This window comes from Sitophilus oryzae, unplaced genomic scaffold (assembly GCF_002938485.1).
Source record: "Sitophilus oryzae breed Bouriz unplaced genomic scaffold, Soryzae_2.0 scaffold_863_pilon_pilon, whole genome shotgun sequence".
NCBI classification, from domain to species: Eukaryota; Metazoa; Arthropoda; class Insecta; order Coleoptera; family Curculionidae; genus Sitophilus; species Sitophilus oryzae.
Window position 1 is genome coordinate 434,792 of NW_022147487.1, and position 20,267 is coordinate 455,058.

Below are 20,267 nucleotides of genomic sequence, written 5' to 3' on the forward strand. Positions count from 1 at the left end.
CGTGGTTATAAATAGTCAGATCTCGTTGGTAAAATAGCAATTATGGGAAGGAGCCGTTCTCCTGGCGACCGCCTTTCGTAATCCCAGAATGAGCAAAAAAAAATATGCTAAATTTAGGTTTAGCATTGGCAACGTTGCTTTAAATGCCAAAAACACATAACCCAACATTTTCAGATTGTTTACAAATTTATTTTAGCAAATTTTCCTCTATTATGCATAGAATTTATTAATAAAGTAACAGAAAATAACAATAACATCATTGTTTATTGAATACCTAACAAAATATATGCTAGAAAACCTTAAAAATATGAGAAATTAAGAAAAATTCGATGTTGAAATAATTTTCCGATTTTCTGAAAAACGGTAAGAGACCGCCAAGAAAAAAGTTCAGATTCGTAATCTACGACCTCAAAATAGGGTGTATACCAATTTTGGTAAAAATCTGACGATTTCCAGTTTTCCCAATAATTACCAAATAAAATTATACCATACAGTTTATTGCTATAAGAGCATTTAAAAAAACAAGTATTAAAATACCGTATGATTGAGAAAAACGGCGTCCAGTTAGCTTGAAAATGATAATCGATAACATTCCCTTTATAATTTTATATATAAAATGACAGAGAGCATAGCAGAGAGCCTCATTTCATTGCCATCGCTGACGCCGTTTTTTTTTTCGGTATTTACCGATGGATTAATAAGGTAATTGTCATCAGTTGTCATTTCCAAGCGAACTCTGATGCTGTTTTTTTTTAGTTGTTTGGTATTTTAGCTATTTATTTATTAATTATACAGGGTATGTCTTAAATAAGTGCAAATATTTTTAGGGATATTAGATTTTGACTCCCAAAACACGATTAGGATGTTTTTTTTCGCGAAATTTTTTTTTAATTTTAAAATTTAAAAAAAGAACGGATTTTTTTTAGCTTTTAGTTATCTAAGGTTCTCTAGGAACTTTAAGGTAAAGACAAGATTTTTATTTCTTATAAGTGAGAAAAACTGTAAGGGCATGTTCCTTAGTACAGCTCTGTAAGTAAGCTGTTTTCCAGCGCATCCGCCATAATACCAATTTTAAAAATATTTTTTTATTACTTTATTATGAACAAAAACTACATTAAATCATAGAATATTGTTTCTTTGTTTATGTTCTGGACAAATATCAGTTGATTATATATTGTTTAAACTACAAACAATAATGTATTAACTAAAAAGAGTGGGAGTAAAATGTTACTTTTTTATTGCTAGAACAATGTGTATTGTTTACAATTTTTAACAGTGACAAAATTTCGTAATTGTCTATAGGTTTGATCGAACATAAACAATATTTTTTACTCCCTAGACGAAAAAAAAACTACTAGTACTTGGCAGTGTTGTCAATTCAATCAAAAAGTTGTTCGATTCAACGAAATCGAAGTCAGAAACAGGTGAAATTCCTTTAAAAAAACGCTGTACCATTGTTGTCGATTACCGTGATACTATCGCACAAATTTCAGTACCAATTCAAGATCAGTCGAACATGGCTGATGCAAATCCATTATCCGCTAGTCTTTTTCTGTCTCGTAAGATCATCTGTTTGTTGTTTTTATAGTACTTACCAGGTACTGAATAAATTTTGCATTTCCATGTAGTCGCGAATTTAATTAATTTATTTAATTAATTAGGAATATTGTTGCTGTTGAGTTACTGTGATATTTTTTTAAGAAATCCTACCATTGGTAAGTACCATTTTTTTTCTCTTGGTTTGTGTAAATAAGCACCTACCTTAAATTTTATTTTGATATGCTTTTTGAATATATATTTTTCAATTAAATTGTTTTTAAATTTATTTTTTATTCTTGTCTTTGTTTGGTACTTAATGAGGTTTAAAAAAATGTTTACATATAATTATGAGTTTATGTCTTTTTTGTGCAGGAAAAACCTTGTCAAAAACTTTTGCACTCTTTGTGAAACATATGTGTACAAAAATGTCGATATTTTCTTTGTTATTTCACATAGTGAAGTACGGTACTTTTCATTAAAAAAAATAATATACCTATGTATTGTCCTCTGGTTTTCAGATTTTAAAAAATCAATGAAGTAGGTACTGAAAATCCTGAAAAGGTACAAATGAATTATATAAAAATATTGTATGATCGAAAAAAACGGTGTCAAACAAGGCTGGAAAATGAAAAACGATGATAATTTTAAGGAGGTCAATCTCTCGACGTCATGTACTAAAGATTGGCATAAAACTTAACAAAAATTAACACTAATTATATAAAGATTAAACGTTTATTCTGTAGACTTTGTCTAGGGCTTGACCTCGCCAAAATTATCATCGATTGTCATATTTTCCAGCCGTCTTTGACGTCGTTTTTTTTTCGATTGTATGCTATTATATTTATTATTTATGTAAAGTGCTTTTTAATCTCAAAGAAATGATTTTTTTTCTAATTTGCCCATAAACTCTTTCGACTAGCCTAATTTAATACATTGATATTATGAAGTTTGATTATTCTTGCAATAAAGAAGCAGTTTTATAACATAAGGATATTTTTTTTATGTAAGAGTCAATGACATGTAATTTTAAATAAGAAAACAGTTTAATTTATAATATACAGCGTGTTCTAATTATTTTAAACCGAAAGTTTGAATCAAAAAATTGAATTTTTAGCAAAATATTTTAAGAATAAAATTATTACTTTTAACGAACACCCTGTATATATCTGACTTACCTGCGTGTTATAAACGCATTATTTATTATTCTACCTTTATTTGCCAATAACGATCACCGATAACAATATTGACAATTCCTGATGTTTATTTATTTTGTATGTCTATCAAATACCGATAAACATATTTATTGCCTATTTGCTATTTGGAATTTTCCTATAATTCATTTTATAAACTATAATTTTATTGTTATAGAGTAATTAAAATTATAAGTAGGTATTTAATATTGTTGTAAAACTAAACCTTCTCTTAAGTGATTTATTTAAATATTACCTATAACTTTTTTTATTGAAATCTCTAGTGAAATCTTTATATATTTTTATTATTTTTATCTTTATTTTTTTTCATGAGAATATGAGAATTCCTATTTGTAGGGGGCCGCCACCTACTTGTTTTTTGAAACTTCCACACCCTGTATCACCGATACGAACTTTTTACTTATTTTTATCTGTAGAATCTGTTTGCCGAAGTTTTCCGATGACAATTCAAACCACCCTGTATATTAAGTTCCTGAAAATATTTTGTAAAAGTTAGTGCTCCCAATTTTGATGATAATAACGGTTCTTTCTAGGAAAAAACGACATTTTTAAATGAGATCGTGATTAAAAAAAATACTATTATTTTTAATATATGGAAAGAAATCTATATATGTTCGAATGAAAAAGAACACTTGGCTTGTCCAAACATTGTCATATATTCTATAGAAAAATCATCCCTAAAAATATATAATATAGAAGTCCAAGGAAACCAAAAGTAAAAAAAAATAAAATAAAAATAATATACTCTATTTTCTATCTGACGCAAGTCAAGTCTACGAAGGTTTCAACCAAATGCAAATCGGTTTCTTCAGATTTGCATTCGCAAAGCTTTGCGTTCTTTTCGTACGCCCACCACTTGTTTACTATCGTGTTCTAGTAGGCTGTCTATACAGCTATTTTGTTGCGAATAAGCTAGTTTGTTAGCTTAGAAAGATTATATCGTATCGTTTGTATTCAATTTTATAAAATTGAAAGTCGTGTATAAAATAAATTGATTAAAGAACAAAAATGGTAAAAGTAAAAGACCAAAAATCGAAAGTTAGTTAAAGAGAAATTAAAGAAACTTATTTTTATTACAAATATGGCATAAACGAAATCGGTAGCATCTGTATATTGTTATAGATAACCCCTAAATCGATAAATGCTATTATTTTAATAAATAAATCAACAATAAAAATAATTTATAAATAAAAAATCAAAGAATTATTTATATCTATTCTATACTAATACCGTATGATCGAATAAAAACGGCGTCAGCGATGGCTATGAAATGAAGATCGCTGTCATTTTATATGTAAATTTATATGGGAAATGTTATCGATCGTCTTTTCCCAGCCAACTGGACGCCGATTTTTTTCGATCATACGGTATTTAAAATCCTTAAGTGACTGACATACTGATTAATCACGATCCTGCTCAAACCACTCAACGTAAGAAGCTCAATTTTAGCATACAGGTTGATTCTAGGGTGTAGAGGTTCGATAAGAAGGGATTTTTCGAAATTACAGTTCCAAGAGGGTGAAACCACCCCTCAAATATTACAATATTTTTTAATTAAAAAAAGGTCAAGTTCCCGAAAAAAACGCTTTAACACGTATATTTTATTTTGTTTTTTTACACATTTTAAGATTTTTTAGAAATGTATACAGAGTGTTTCGAAAAATCTGGTCATTGATTAAGCACGATCCTGCTTAAAGCGCTTGACGTAAAAAAGCTGATTTTTGGAAAACAGATTGACTTTAGGGTGTAGAGGTGCGATAAGAAGGGATTTTTCGAAACTGGAATTCTAAGGGGGTGAAACTATCCTTCATATATTAAAATATTTTTTATTTAAAAATAGGTGAGGTTTTCGGAAAAACTCTTAAACACGTATATTTTATTTTGTTGTTTTGCATATTTTAAGATTTTTTATAAATTTATACAGGGTGTTTCATAAAATATGACCATTGAGTAATCACGATTCTGCTTAAACTGCTCGACGTTTAAAGCTGATTTTTGGCAAACGGATTGACTGTGGGGTGTAGAGGTTCGATAAGGAGGGGTTTCTCGAATCTCAAATTCCAAGAGGGTGAAAACGCCCCTCAAATATTACAATATTAGTTATTTAAAAAACGGTTAGTCTTTCGGGAAAACGCTTGGACAAGCATAATTTATTTGGTTTTATACATATTTTGAAATTTTTTAAAAAATCATACAGGATGTTCTAAAAAGTTGGGTAATTTCTTAACCACGATTCTGCTTAAACTGCTTGACGTAAAAAGCTTATTTTTGGCAAACGGATTTTTCGAAAGTCAAATTCCAACGAGATGAAACTACCCCTCAAATATTACCAATTTATATAATAATATGGCCATATTGTTTTTTCTCATGGTGACATAAATGTGAGAAAATTTTATCCAGTTTGTATGTTAATGGAAATTCTTGCTTTGCTTTATCATCACCATTACAAATGATTAATTCGACCCGAACGAAGTCGCTGGTACACGCTAGTTTAATATATGCTTGTCGTATGTAAAATTTTATATTCTTTTAAAATATGTCTTACATTAACCCCAAATAATTACTAGTTTTGAGGGAGTACTGTGGAGAGACAATCTATATTCACTTTATAATCATTATCATCATCAGTCTCAGCTTATTCAATCATTTCTAATTATGATGTACCCTTCTCTCATATTTAGATACTCTCATTGTTGCTTATTGTTAAGCATGTTATTGTAGTTATTGTTGTTGTCTAATTCATCGTGAGTACCATGCTGTAATTTTTGTGGTCCATCTGTTGTCTCCAAGGGAAGGATCGAGAATACTGTTGGTGGCTTCGGACTGGGAGATAGGAATGAGAGAGGGGAACGACTCATAGAGTTTTGTCAGGAGAAAGATTTAGTTATTGCGAATACTTTTTATGAGCTACCACCTCGACGACTCTATACTTGGACATCACCAAGAAGTAGCAAAGAGAAGATCATAAGGAATCAAATTGATTTCATTTGTGTCAACAGACGGTTTAGGAATAGCATTGAGAGTGCTAAAACCTACCCAGGTGCAGATGCGGACACTGACCACGAATTGCTTGTAGCCAACGTAAAAGTGAGACTAAGGAAGCTGCAAAGGATAATAAAACCGAAGATAATAAACACAGAAAAGCTCAAACAACAGCAGTATCAGAAGGAGTTTAACGACTCAATAGCAAGTGAGTTTTTGGAAGCATCAGCGACAAATATCGACATGGCCTGGGACCAAATCAAATCTACAATGTTGACTGCCGCGGACCAAGTTGTAGGCAGAAGAGAACATAATACGAAAAACCCCTGGATGACACAGGAAATCATAAACCTTATAGAGGAAAAGCGTAAATACAAAAACACTGACCCGCAAAAATATAAACAATCAAAAAGACAAATAGAACACCGCATAAGAAAAGCCAAAGAGACATGGATGGAGGAGAATTGCCGTGAAATGGAACAACTGAACAATAAACATGATTATTTTAATCTACATAAAAAGTTAAAGGAATTAACTGGAAATAAAAAAAAAGAATACCGATGATCACAAGAAACGCACAGGGAGATATACAGTTAACAGAAGAAGGCAAAAGACAAACTTGGAAGGAATACATTGAACATCTATTTGCAGCAAGACGAGATGACGTCAGAGATGAGAGCAACCAGGCGGAACAGCTATGTATTTTAAAATCAGAAGTGGAGTATGCTATAAAAACATCAAAGAGCAGAAAAGCGACCGGACCTGATAATATACCAATAGAATTCTTGAAGGCCTTAGACGATAGAAACTTAACTCAACTCACAATAATGCTCAATAAAATTTACGAAACAGGAGAAATCCCAAAAGACTGGCTTAAATCGGTCTTCATCCCTCTGCCTAAAAAGAACAACCCCAAGTCCTGTGATGAGTATCGGCTAATCAGTTTGATGAGTCATACTCTGAAGGTACTCTTGAGGATAATCCAACAGAGAATATATCGAAAATGCGAGGAACAACTGGATGAGACGCAGTTTGGCTTTAGAGAAGGTCTGGGAACTAGAGAGGCTTTATTTGCCATCACAGTAATGCTACAGAAATGTAGAGAATACAATAAAGATGTGTATGTCTGTTTCATTGATTTTCAAAAGGCCTTTGATAAAGTCCAACACGACAAACTTATAGAGAACTTAAAGAGCATCAAATTGGACCCAAGTGATATACAATTAATAAAAAATATCTACTACAATCAAACGGCAGTGGTTCGAGTTGGGGACATCGAGACTGATGAAGTCGAGATTCAAAAAGGAGTTCGCCAGGGCTGCGTTCTATCACCACAACTGTTCAATCTATACTCTCAGTTTGTATTTCAAAAAGCACTTTACGAGAGACCTGAGGGAGTAAACATTGGAGGGACATTGATTAACAACCTAAGATTCGCCGATGATACTGCCATAATGGCGGAGAGTGCAGAAGATCTTCAAACCCTGTTGGAAGGAGTCAGTCGAGAGTGTGAAGAAGTGGGACTTGCTATAAACACGCAGAAAACTAAAATGATGGTCATAAGCAAAAACCCAAATATTAACCCTATTCTGACAGTAAATGGGAACCGAATAGAGCAGGTCCAAAAATACAAATATCTCGGCTCTACCATAAATTCTGAAATGGACCCTGATCAGGAAATTAAGATCAGAATTGAAATGGCTCGAAATGCATTTATGAAATATTCCACATTGCTCACAAACAGAAATTTAAACCTTGTCATCAGGTTGAGATTCGTGGAGTGTTATGTGTGGTCGGTGTTAATGTACGGAGTAGAAACTTGGACGCTGAAGACTCAAATGATTAAAAAGCTCGAAGCATTTGAGATGTGGCTCTATAGGCGCATTCTGAAGATACCTTGGACTGATAGAATAAGCAACGACGAAGTGTTGAGACGCATAGGCCGAAAACGAAAACTTCTCACAATCATTAAGATAAGAAAAACATCTTACGTGGGACACATATTACGCAGTGACAATATCTACTGTTACAAAATATTATGCAGGGCAGAATTGAGGGGAGGAAGGGTATCGGCAGAAAGAAAAAATCCTGGCTCCGAAACATTAGAGAGTGGACAAATCTTGGCGTTGGAGAATTGTTCCATGTTGCAAAAGACAGAGAAGAATTTAGAAAAGTGGTCGCCAACTTTCTATGAGAAGACGGCATGGAAAGAAGAAGATCTGTTGTCTGTCCTTCTTGCTAGGTGTCCCGGGACATGAGGGATTTGATTCTGTGGATGATATCTATTACCTGGGACTTTTGTCGTATCCATTCTATTCCTTTACGGTCTTTCTTGGTTATTCCCAGCATATTTCGTTCCATTTATCGTTGTGCGACCTACAGTTTTCTTATAATTATCCACGTTATACCATATATATACCAATTACCAATTGCAAATAAAATAATATAAGACAATATAATCACGTGATTATGAGTGCTCTAAAAATTGTGCAAATACCAAAAAATTATACAGACAGCATAATCTTCGTAGATAATCTTCAATTTTTTTAAGTACATATATGTATAGCTAATAAACTAATTTAAATATTGCAAATAAGATTATGCTTTGGTTTATAGAGATAAGATCATCTATTTTCAATCTGTTCTAAAAGTTCAGTGGCGTTCATATCTCATTTCCTTTGTGAAATATTAATAGCCGTTTTGTTAACTTAAAGAATTTAAGTTACTTTCTGTACTGCAAATTTGTAATACGTTACATGTAATAAGTTTGATAATAATATACAGTTTCTTCAGGGCGACACCTTAAAATTTCTCTTGGTTTACTTATTTCTCTAGGCTTCTGTAACGCTCTAAAAAAATCAGTAATTTTAGTATGGATTATTATTTTAAAGAAGGAATTTTAGAAAAAATACTGTCTACTGACACAGGCGCTACTGGAATGAAAGTGTCCTTGAATTACATATTCCATCTGACATAATTTAAACAATAATAATTGTTTTCAGCTGTTCAGTCAGCGTATCTTTTATTAATTGTTCCGTGTCATTGACTTTTATTTTTATTTAAAAAACTTCTAGATCATAATATAATTAAAATAATCTAAATAAACAAGCAACCAGTTATTTGAAATATTTTTTTACAAAAAAATGTTCTTAATTTTAAAATGCAGTTATGTATAATTAAAGACTATATATTTTCCTGGGTTGTGTAATAAATGTAATAGTGAAGTAAGCTTATTACGTCAAGTCATGCAATGCTTTATAAATGGTCATATAAATTTGATGTCAGAGACAGTTCGTTATGATTATTGAGACTGGCAGTAACTTGTACAGATTTTTGGAATTATTTGATTGATGTAAAGTAGAAATAGGTATAGGCCAACGTTAAATAATGTTTTTTAATACCGGGTGCATCTCAAAAGTGGCTCACTCCTATAACTTTTTTATTTTTTCAGATGGTAAAGTAAAAAAATACCGAGGGTGGCACAAATTTAAAGTAGTAGTAATTGAACAGGGAGTATGACCAAAACCAATAATTGAATACGTCGATCGATCTTAATTTATGTTATACTAGCGTGTACCCGCGACTTCGTTCGCGTCGAACTAATCATTTGTGATGGTGATGATAAAGCAAAGCAAGATTTTCCATTAACATACAAACTGGATAAAATTTTCTCACATTTATGTCAGCATGAGAAAAAACAATATGGCGATATTATTATATTTTGGCAGTTACTAAATATGAAAGATAAAAATCATTTCGTTTAAGCGTTTTTTCGGAAACTTGACCGTTTTTTGAATAAAAAATATTGTAATATTTGATGAGCGTAGAACTGGAATTTCGAAAAATCCCTTCTTATCGAACCTCTACACCCTAGAATCAACCTGTATGCCAAAATTGAGCTTCTTACGTTGAGTGGTTTGAGCAGGATCGTGATTAATCAGTGAGTCAGTCACTTAAGGATTTTATATATTAGTATAGATACTAACATACCAAATCCCAATATTTTATCTGAAAAAATAAAAGAGTTATAGGGGTTGAGCCACTTTTGAGACGCACCCTTATTTACACTTTAACTATTATTTTTGTGTCTTTAAGTATTTCCTGAGTACAATCTTCCTGTTCTCGAAAACCTGTTACCATTACCTCACACACTTTTTCTTTCTCCACCCAGTTGTCACATTTCCTTGTTCCTCTTCCCTATCCAGACCACCCCACGCGGAAATTTCCACTCGTCAGCTGTGCCTCCACTCCCTTTACCTCTCCTCACCGCCTCACCCTCACCCTGCACGTGCAATGCGCGTGATCCATCATATGACCAGCCTCAACGATCGATCTTTGTCTCGCTTGCTCTGGATCGGTCGTCTTTCCACCTCCTGGAACGGGCAGCTCTGGCAAACAGTGGACGAAGAAGAGTGATAGTAGTTGTATCGTCGAAAAGAAGTGTTCAGTGCTCTCACTGTGAGATGCGTACGTATTTAGGTTCTTAATTTAGAGTTAGTTTGGTTGGATGCTTTTATCCAGATGTCTGGATGAATAATGAGGTCGTTTGCCTGTAAGGTTGATAAATAGGAAGTTTTTTTTTCTGGGGCAATATGTCTTTCTACTGTCATTGAGTTGATATTGAAATCTTGTTGCATATGGTTATAAGAATCTTTTTCATGCCTTTAAATTAAATAAATATAACTATTTTCAAGTTTTTCCTTTGATTATATTGAGTTAATTATCTTTATTTTTTTTTTAAATTAATTATGATGTCTTTCTTTGGTTTATTGTCTATCTTTAATGTGTTTCATGGTGATTATAGTTGTATTTTCTCTACTCTCATTGTGAGATGCGTACATATTTAGATAGGTGCTTAATTTAGAATAAGTTAGTTGGATATTCCTATCCAGATCCAGATGTGTGAATAAATAAGGAGGTTGTTGCCCTAAGGTTAACAAATAGGAAGAGTTTTTGTAGTGAGCAATGTCTCCTGATGCTGTCAATCAGTTGATATTGAAATGTTATTTTGCATAAAATGGTTATAAGAATCACATATTACAGGGTGTTCCTTAATGACATGCTAATATTTTTTAAGGGCGTGATTCTTGGACTTATGTCATATGAATGTATGTCCTAAACATCTTAATTTCTGAGATACAGCGTGGTAACTTTTTTTCAGAATAACTCTGATTTTATTACAGATATCTTTATGAAACCTGATACACGTCTTCTATGCATTAAAACACCTATTTTGGCGTACAAAGAATTTTATTTATTTCAACCAGTGCCATCTATACGGGTTTTACATTGAATATTTTTGGAGAAAAAAGTAGTACACCACTGACTTCTCTTAAAATGAGTTTAAAAAGAAAGTTCATTTTATTTTATTTTTTATTTAGTTGTTTTTTATTTAGTTCAATTAGTCCAGTTAATTCAATTAGTTCAATTAGTTTATTTAGTTCATTTAGTTCATATAGTTCATATAGTTCATTTAGTTCATTTAGTTCATTTGGTTCAATTAGTTCATTTAGTTTATTTAGTTCATTTAGTTCATTTAGTTCATTTAGTTCATTTAGTTCATTTAGTTCATTTAGTTCATTTAGTTCATTTAGTTCATTTAGTTCATTTAGTTCATTTAGTTCATTTAGTTCATTTAGTTCATTTAGTTCATTTAGTTCATTTAGTTCATTTAGTTCATTTAGTTCATTTAGTTCATTTAGTTCATTTAGTTCATTTAGTTCATTTAGTTCATTTAGTTCATTTAGTTCATTTAGTTCATTTAGTTCATTTAGTTCATTTAGTTCATTTAGTTCATTTAGTTCATTTAGTTCATTTAGTTCATTTAGTTCATTTAGTTCATTTAGTTCATTTAGTTCATTTAGTTCATTTAGTTCATTTAGTTCATTTAGTTCATTTAGTTCATTTAGTTCATTTAGTTCATATTTTACACGTAGAAAACTAGCAGTTGCAAAATCACCAGGTCCCTGCAAATTATTTTCAAAATTTTCATTTATTTCTAAACATTTTTTGTCTCCTGATTTTTTTCGTCAGACGCATATTTTTTGCTTGACAAAATAAAGTCAGTTTATTTCTGTGACTAAGTTCTTTTCGGTGACTGTTGTGTGGAAATCATTTCTGCATCGGCTGGAAGGAAATTAAGAAAATGAAACAATTTTTTTGTATATCAAAATAAGCATTTTGATGCATGAAAGGCGTGTATCAAATATACCATCAGAGATATTTCGAAAAAAAAAATAGAAAATTTTATCACCCTGGATCCAAAAAGTTAAGGACATACATATATTAATATGAAGTTTTTTTCCTAGAACAGGTCCAAGAATCACCTACTTTAATATTAGCATGTCATTAAGGAACACCCTGTATTGTATGTTTAATTATTTTCATGACCACTATAACTGTTGAACGAATTGGCAACTAGGCACAATTATTTTTGGAATTTCCGGCGACTACCAACATTTTTATATAATTTTTTTATAATTCTGCTATACAGGGTGAGTGTTAAATAAGTGCAAATATTTTGAGACCTGGTAGAACTCGATAAAAGAAACATATTTTCTCTTTACCGTTTTTCAAATAAGTCCAAAATAACGGAGTTATTTTACTTTGAAAATTTCCAAAAAAAAACTTTTTTTTGCTGAAATTTTGTGAACCACTGGATCTTTTCTGTTTTTTTTTTCTTGTAAATTTAATTTACTACCTAAGTTGCCATATTACCAAGAAATTATGTTTTTTAATTAAAAAAATCAATATTTTTCCAAAAATTCCAAATTTTCAAAAATATTTGCACTTATTTAAGACTGACCCTGTATATGATGTACCGCGTGGTCGATAAATAACGAAATCACAGATTTGGTTTGTATTCTTTGGTAAAAAAACGGTGCCATGCTAGCTTGATTCGCCATTCGAATTTACATATAAATTTAGAACGATCTTCATTTCCCAGCCAACCCTGACGCCTTTTTTTTCGGTGATACAGAATTTGAAAAGGAAACAATTAAAAATGATTTTTATTCGCTTAATTTCGTATTAAATATTACCAAACCCTAACTTATATTAAGGATTGAGGGTTTACTTTTCTTTTCCAGAAATAACTATAAAATCAAATTAGGTTAAATTTAACTAACCAGTAGTTAAGTATCTGAGGGAGGAACTTATATCGATTCTCACGATAGTAACCTGGTTTTAAAACGTACGTCGTACGCCAGAATATTTATTCTATTTAACCCGATTAAACACACTATTTGAAAATCTCTTCTGCCTTTCTATTTTTAAGCATTTTTAATTAAAAAAAAACAACAAAGCATTCGTTGTCATTTGATTTAAAATTAAAATACCAGTATATAGCTAATTTGAAAATTTAACCTGTATTTATACATATATCTAATAAGGGTAAGATTAATCGATTAGAGATTATATTTAGCTTCGTAAGTCCTTCATTAATACGAGGGAGGTTAGGTTAGTAAAAAGTTTTTTTGAGGGGAATATTTGATTTAGTGTTAAGAATATCTGAGGATTCAAATTATAATACACCCTATACAGGGTTGTTCACCACATACGACACGGAGTATTGTAGCTAAACGATGAGATTTTTACAAATTGTAAGTTTTGGGTTCGATGAAGGACTATTAGAGGTACAATTTAAAAATAATTTTACAAGATACAGAGTGTCCCAAATAAGTAAAAAATATCATAGTTGTACTTTTTTAAATGGAACACCCTGTATATTATTCTATTTTTAGTTTCTACGATTGAAATAAAGGTAAATTTGATTAAGGTTTATCACACTTAAACTTTACCGTTTTGCAATATTTTCAATTTTAAGAAATTGCAGTAAAAATTTTAATGTTTCATTTCTCCAAGGGTATCAAAGTTTTTAATACTAAATATTTACTGAAGATTATTTATTGATCAGATATTGTGTTGCAATAATAAAAATTTTAATACCTTATACAGAGTGTCTAAAAATTTATATTAAATAATTACTAGCTTTAAACGGCAATAACGTGTTTAAGTTAAATGGAACACCCTGTATATTTTACGTGAATCATATGCACAATTTAATTGTCTATCAAATTTTATTATACCATTTTTACCTATCTCTGCAACTTTTCGTAGAAAATGCATTTTCTTTTAATTTAGACCTCATTTATCACTATACCCATGGAATATTGACATTTCAGATTTTTTTTAAGCAACATATGTGCAGAAAATGTACAAGTGGTAAATATTGCAAGCCTATTGGTATACCAAAAAAACTATTTAAATCTTTATAAAAGAGTATACAATTAAATATACCACCATTATTTCCGAAAAAATTATTAACTAATTACATACTTTTAAATTGTTTTAATTAATAAAATATTCTAAATAAATGTGTATTTGGCTCAGAAATCAATATAATAATAAATTATGAAAATAAATGTCTCTGTTTTTATAAATCAGCATTCGTCAAAAAACAGAAAATTTATAAGGCGTTACTTTTTACCACACTGTCTAATAAACACACAAAATTCAGTTTTTAGTATTTGGAGCAATTATTATTAATAAACATAAACAGTCAATTAATGTAGTCTGAATACTGGGATCATATTAATTTGGTCCTTTTAACAAAAATATTTAAACAGTTTTTTTTTTTTTTTTTATGAAATAAGCGTTTTGCTATATCGACAATATTAGTATCTGGTCTCTTGGAAAATTTGTTGCATCTTAAAAATAATCTAAAATGTCAATATTCCATGGGTATAGTGATAAATGAGGTCTAAATTATAAGAAAATGCATTTTCTACGAAAACTTGAAGAGATAGGTAAAAAATGGTATAATACAATTTGATAGACAATTACATTGTGCATCTGATTCACGCAAAATATATAGGGTGTTCCATTTAAATTAAACACGCTATTGCCGTTTGAAGCTAATAATTATTTAAAATAAATTTTTAGACACTCTGTATAAGGTAGTATTATTTTTATTATTGCAACACAATAACTGATCAATAAATAAACTTCATTAAATATTTAGTATTAAAAACATTGATACCCTTGGAGAAATGAAGCTTTAAAATGTTTACTGCAATTTCACAAAATGAAAATATTTCAAAAACGGTAAGGTTTAAGTATAATAAACCTTAATCAAATTTACCTTTATTTTAATCGTAGACACTAAAAATGTAATAATATACAGGGTGTTCCATTTAAAAAGATACAACTTTGATATTTTTTAATTATTTGGGACACTCTGTATCTTGTAAAATATTTTTAAATTGTAGCTCTAATAGTCCTTCAACAAACTCAAAACTTACAATTTGTAAAAATATTACCGTTTAGCCACAATACTCCGTGTCGTATATGGTGAACAACCCTGTATATTATAATTTTTTTTGATAGATTTTACAAAACTCTTCAACTTTTATTAAGTATGTCATATACCTATTTTTAATAGTTTGCGATATATTCCCATTTTTTCTATTTTTACCTATATTTTTAATACAATTATTAACCTATAAAATCATAGTTGTCATGACAAAGCAAAACTATTTATTACTTACTTTAACAAGTAGCTTAATAATTAGTTACAATTGCTGGTATTAGTTAAGATTAATTCACTTTTACTCAAATAAACTAAATCGCTGTCGTGAATTTCTTGGTGTATTTCTATTCTATAAAAGATGACAATACGGTGTACCGTTTAAAAAATTTGAAATTTCTTAATTTTAAGTAGTTGAAATTCATAAATATATTTTGAACACCCTGTGGCATCTAACTCAAATATCTTTACATAGGTCTTTTTCTATATCCCTATAAAATTCTCCTACGAAATATTAGTTGTCCAAACTTGTCCACCGCAATCTAACATATGTTTAAACAAATTTAAATATTATAAAAGCTATTAATTTTAGGTATATAACGTTATATATAAAAAAGTTATGGAATTTTACGCAGAATCTAAAAATAAAATTAAAAATAGGGTCTTGCATTTAAAAAAAACTAATGTTATATTCCCCACATTTTTTTGAAGCACCCTGTATACTCTATAATAATCCCGAAGTCACTTTGGATATCCTCTACTAACTAAAGTGGTAACATTACAAAGCTTAAAATATCTGTACATGAAATATTTTTTTTTAATTTATGCTAAGCTTTATGTTATATGGTGTTTGTTCTTGGTGGTTTTACTTTTTTTTAGATATTTTTTTCACAGTTTTTTGTCATATATATCTCCCATGGTACTACTTTATGGTTATCTGATATTTTTCACTGTTTTCATTGAAGTACTCTTATAATATCTATAGCAAATATCGCCTGGAACCGATATATAGTCAATTAAATATTGATTTATAACTTATTGATGTCTTTTATATCAGTTTGTTGTTAGTTTGAGGAAAACGTGCATGGCAAAATACATATTTTTCGAGATCTGTTTGTTAAATAGTAACTAATTTATGTTTAAACAAATTAAAATGCAAAAATGTATAGTTATACCAAAGTGTTATACTGTGAAATCTTTTATAAAAGTTATTATTATGACATATGTTGATTACTGATTAGCTAAGGATAATATGTTTTAAAAAAATATTTCGTGTCTGAATATGTTTAACTAACAGTTAGTAATTTTATTGTTTAAATACATTTAGAGGATAAAAAAAATCAATTCTGTTACAGAGTGCGCCACAGTGCCTACATACCTATTTGCTTTACCTCTCCTAATGAAGTTTATACTGTTTCCAACTTTGTTTATCTTTGATTTCAGTAAATATATACCTAGCTAGGGAATTCTGTTTGTTTGAAGGTAATGAAAAGCTTTAGCAGGAATTTGATACCGAAAATATATAAATTTGGTTTATTATGACACAGCAAGTATTCAAAAATTAGAAAGAATGTATGTTTTTTGGGAATCATAGTTTCATAGTTTTCGATTTTCGAAAGAAATCAGTACATGTATATTATTTCGTATTTTTTCATTTTATTGATTTTATGGAAAGCACTGTTCATTAAAATGTTGTATCCTATGTTATAGGGCTTGTTTCTCTCTACAATTTCCTGTCTCACAATGTACCGTTTGTGTCGGGGATGGGATCATAGTTTCATAGTTGTCGATTTTCGAAAGAAATCAGTACATGTATATTATTTCGTATTTTTTCATTTTATTGATTTTATGGAAAGCACTGTTCATTAAAATGTTGTATCCTATGTTATAGGGCTTGTTTCTCTCTACAATTTCCTGTCTCACAATGTACCGTTTGTGTCCGGGAAGGGATCATAGTTTCATAGTTGTCGATTTTCGAAAGAAATTAGTACATGTATATTATTTCGTATTTTTTCATTTTATTGATTTTATGGAAAGCACTGTTTATTAAAATGTTGTATCCTATGTTATAGGGCTTGTTTTTCTCTACAATTTCCTGTCTCACAATGTACCGTTTGTGTCGGGGAAGGGATCATAGTTTCATACACAGTTTCATAGTTGTCGATTTTCGAAAGAAATCAGAACATTATATATTGTTTCGTATATTTTTCATTTTATTGATTTTATGGAAAGCACTGTTCATTAAAATGTTGTATCCTATGTTACAGGGCTTGTTTCTCTCTACAATTTCCTGTCTCACAATGTACCGTTTGTGTCGGGGAAGGGATCATAGTTTCATACACAGTTTCATAGTTGTCGATTTTCGAAAGATATCAGAACATTATATATTGTTTCGTATATTTTTCATTTTATTGATTTTATGGAAAGCACTGTTCATTAAAATGTTGTATCCTATATTATAGGGCTTGTTTCTCTCTACAATTTCCTGTCTCACAATGTACCGTTTGTATCTGGGAAGGAATCGGATCATAGTTTCATAGTTGTCGATTTTCGAAAGAAATCAGTACATGTATATTATTTCGTATATTTTTCATTTTATTGATTCTATGGAAAGCACTGTTCATTAAAATGTTGTATCCTATGTTATAGGGCTTGTTTCCCTCTACATTTTCCTGTCTCACAATGTACCGTTTGTGTCGGGGAAGGGATCATAGTTTCATACACAGTTTCATAGTTGTCGATTTTCGAAAGAAATCAGAACATTATATATTGTTTCGTATATTTTTCATTTTATTGATTTTATGGAAAGCACTGTTCATTAAAATGTTGTATCCTATGTTATAGGGCTTGTTTCTCTCTACAATTTCCTGTCTCACAATGTACCGTTTGTGTCGGGGAAGGGGTCATAGTTTCATAGTTGTCGATTTTCGAAAGAAATCAGTACATGTTGATGTTGGCTTATGAGATGGTTAACATATTCTCCATCTATTTTTAGTCCTTTGTTGGCCCAGTCCAGTTGACGGAAGATTTCTTCTAATGTTCCTGTAAACAGCTTGTTTAGGCTTCTTTGTATATATTGGCGAGAGTTTCTTACAGAGACAATATCCATCCTTATATTTTTAACAAAACAGAATATTTTTTCTCTGGTAAATCAAATCTTGTTCGATAAGAAAGATATATTTGAATTAAAAATTTATAATAATTACTGAACAAGGTGCTACATTTGCTAGATAAATAAGAAATAATATAGATAATAATGTCAAGTGCCCACCAATTAGCGATAACACCTCGAAGATAATAACATTGTATTTTTTTTAGCCATTTATAGGCTAAAACCAGCGTCATTCGACTTAAAAGAATCTCAGTTATTACATGACTGTGATTTAAACCAGATGAAATTTTCTTCATTTTGTACTGTGATTTTTTGTGATTATTATGATGTGTGATAGAAATTAATGTCAATTAACTGTTTTTAGTTTGAATAATGTAAGTATTTAATAGATTTTTTTAGGGTTTTTAACTTTACAAGTAAAAGAAATATATTTTGGTAGATTAAATGCCTTCAGGACATTGGCATGATGAATAATATTTGTCCCACGATAGACATTTTCGTATACTATTGTCTGTGGTACATACAAGATTTTAATACGTATTTTTTGGATAATTTTTAATACAAATGTGTGGTGAATATCTCATGGGCATAGTAATCTGTGCTTTGTGGCAAATATTTTGCTAGGGACTTAATAGATCATAATGCCAATAGGCAAGGCATAATGCAAGGCATTATAATAGTCATCCTCTCAATAATGCAGAAATACTAATGAAGTAACAAGTAATTAATTTTATAATTATAAAGTTTCTAGAATCTTAATAGATCATAATGCCTTTGTAGTATGAATTATAATGCCCATGGCATTATGATCCATACTACAAGACATTATAATAAGTATCCTAGAAATAATGCTGAAATAATATACATCTAATGGAGTAAAACAATTACTTTTATTATTATAATTCTGCAATATAAATTAGTGCAATAATAATTGAATTTATTTTAACTTTTGTTTGTTTTTCGATGTGTGCAAGGACAAAATGAAGGTTAAATCAGTATAATATAGAAAAACATCGTACTAAGTACTTACTATTGATCGATATCGATCAATAAGTACATCAGAAGCATATTTAATTTTTTATTTTATATCTGTCGGTTTTTTGATATGTTATAAAAATATAATTACAGTTCATTAATGAGAATAAATTTACTATACTATATATAGAGTGTATCTCATATAAGTACAGTTATTTTATGGGCTATAGAAGCATTATTTTCTTATTTACTGTTTTTAAAATAAATTGAAATTATGAATTATTTTGGAAATTTAAAAAATATATTGCTTACAATTTGAAACCGCTCAAGCAGCGTCTCAGCTTATTCGACGCCCATTTTTGCCACAAAAACTATCGATATTGGTGCTCTGACTACTGGCATGTGTACCAGAATAGATGTAGATGGCCAGCTGGTACTGAAGAAGCTGTGGTTTTATGTTTAATGTTTTTTTTGTCTTATTTATTTTTGGTTTTGTGGTAAATTGATACCAAAAAAATGGTTTATGATGGTTATCTAGGACATTTGTTAACAAAAACCTATCGCTACTGATGCTCTGACTGCTGGCACGTATACGAGAATAGGCTTAGATGACCAGCTGATACTGAATAAGCTGTGGTTTTATATAACTTTGATTTATTTTGAGTTTGCGGTAAATTGATACCAAAAAAAGTATTTAGGGTGGTTATTTAGTAAATCTGGGCCTTTATAATTTTGTTTTTTCTTATTTTCAGATAATTTAGCACCATGTTTATGGAAAATAGAAAACTCGTGCCACCAGACGGAGGATGGGGGTGGATTGTGGTTATTGGGGTTAGCGCGGTTAATGTAAGTATTTTTTTTTATTTATTTCATAAACAATAATTTTTTAAAAAAATAAAAAAAATCATAATTTTTCTTTTAAATTATTGAAAGACTAAAATCTAATCTCTAATCTAATTATCGCAATCAGGAATGATGAAAACAATATAATTACCTAATAGACAGTTTACATTGCACTTAAGTGCAGTGTTAATTCTTTACGTTTGTATAAAAGGACTATATACTTAATATGTTTTATCTACAAATATAAAAAAAACATTTAATTTTTTTACATTTTTTTTTTTTTTTTTTTATTTGTTTT

The 20,267-nt window shown here is 30.0% G+C and overlaps 1 protein-coding gene across 6 annotated transcripts in view; it reads left to right on the forward strand.

The window, feature by feature from the left end:
- Nucleotides 1-20,267, forward strand: part of LOC115890384 — a 78,943-nt gene that overhangs the window by 6,969 nt on the left and 51,707 nt on the right. For 2 of the 6 annotated variants that reach the window (XM_030910596.1, XM_030910594.1), the window contains one exon: nucleotides 19,879-19,972. In XM_030910596.1, the coding sequence (XP_030766456.1) occupies nucleotides 19,892-19,972 (81 nt within the window). In that variant the 5' untranslated portion in view covers nucleotides 19,879-19,891. Of the gene's footprint in view, nucleotides 1-1,448; nucleotides 1,716-10,112; nucleotides 10,200-18,406; nucleotides 18,526-19,878; nucleotides 19,973-20,267 lie in introns of those variants that run through there. The other 4 variants (XM_030910593.1, XM_030910592.1, XM_030910598.1 and 1 more) reach the window with 4 other exon arrangements.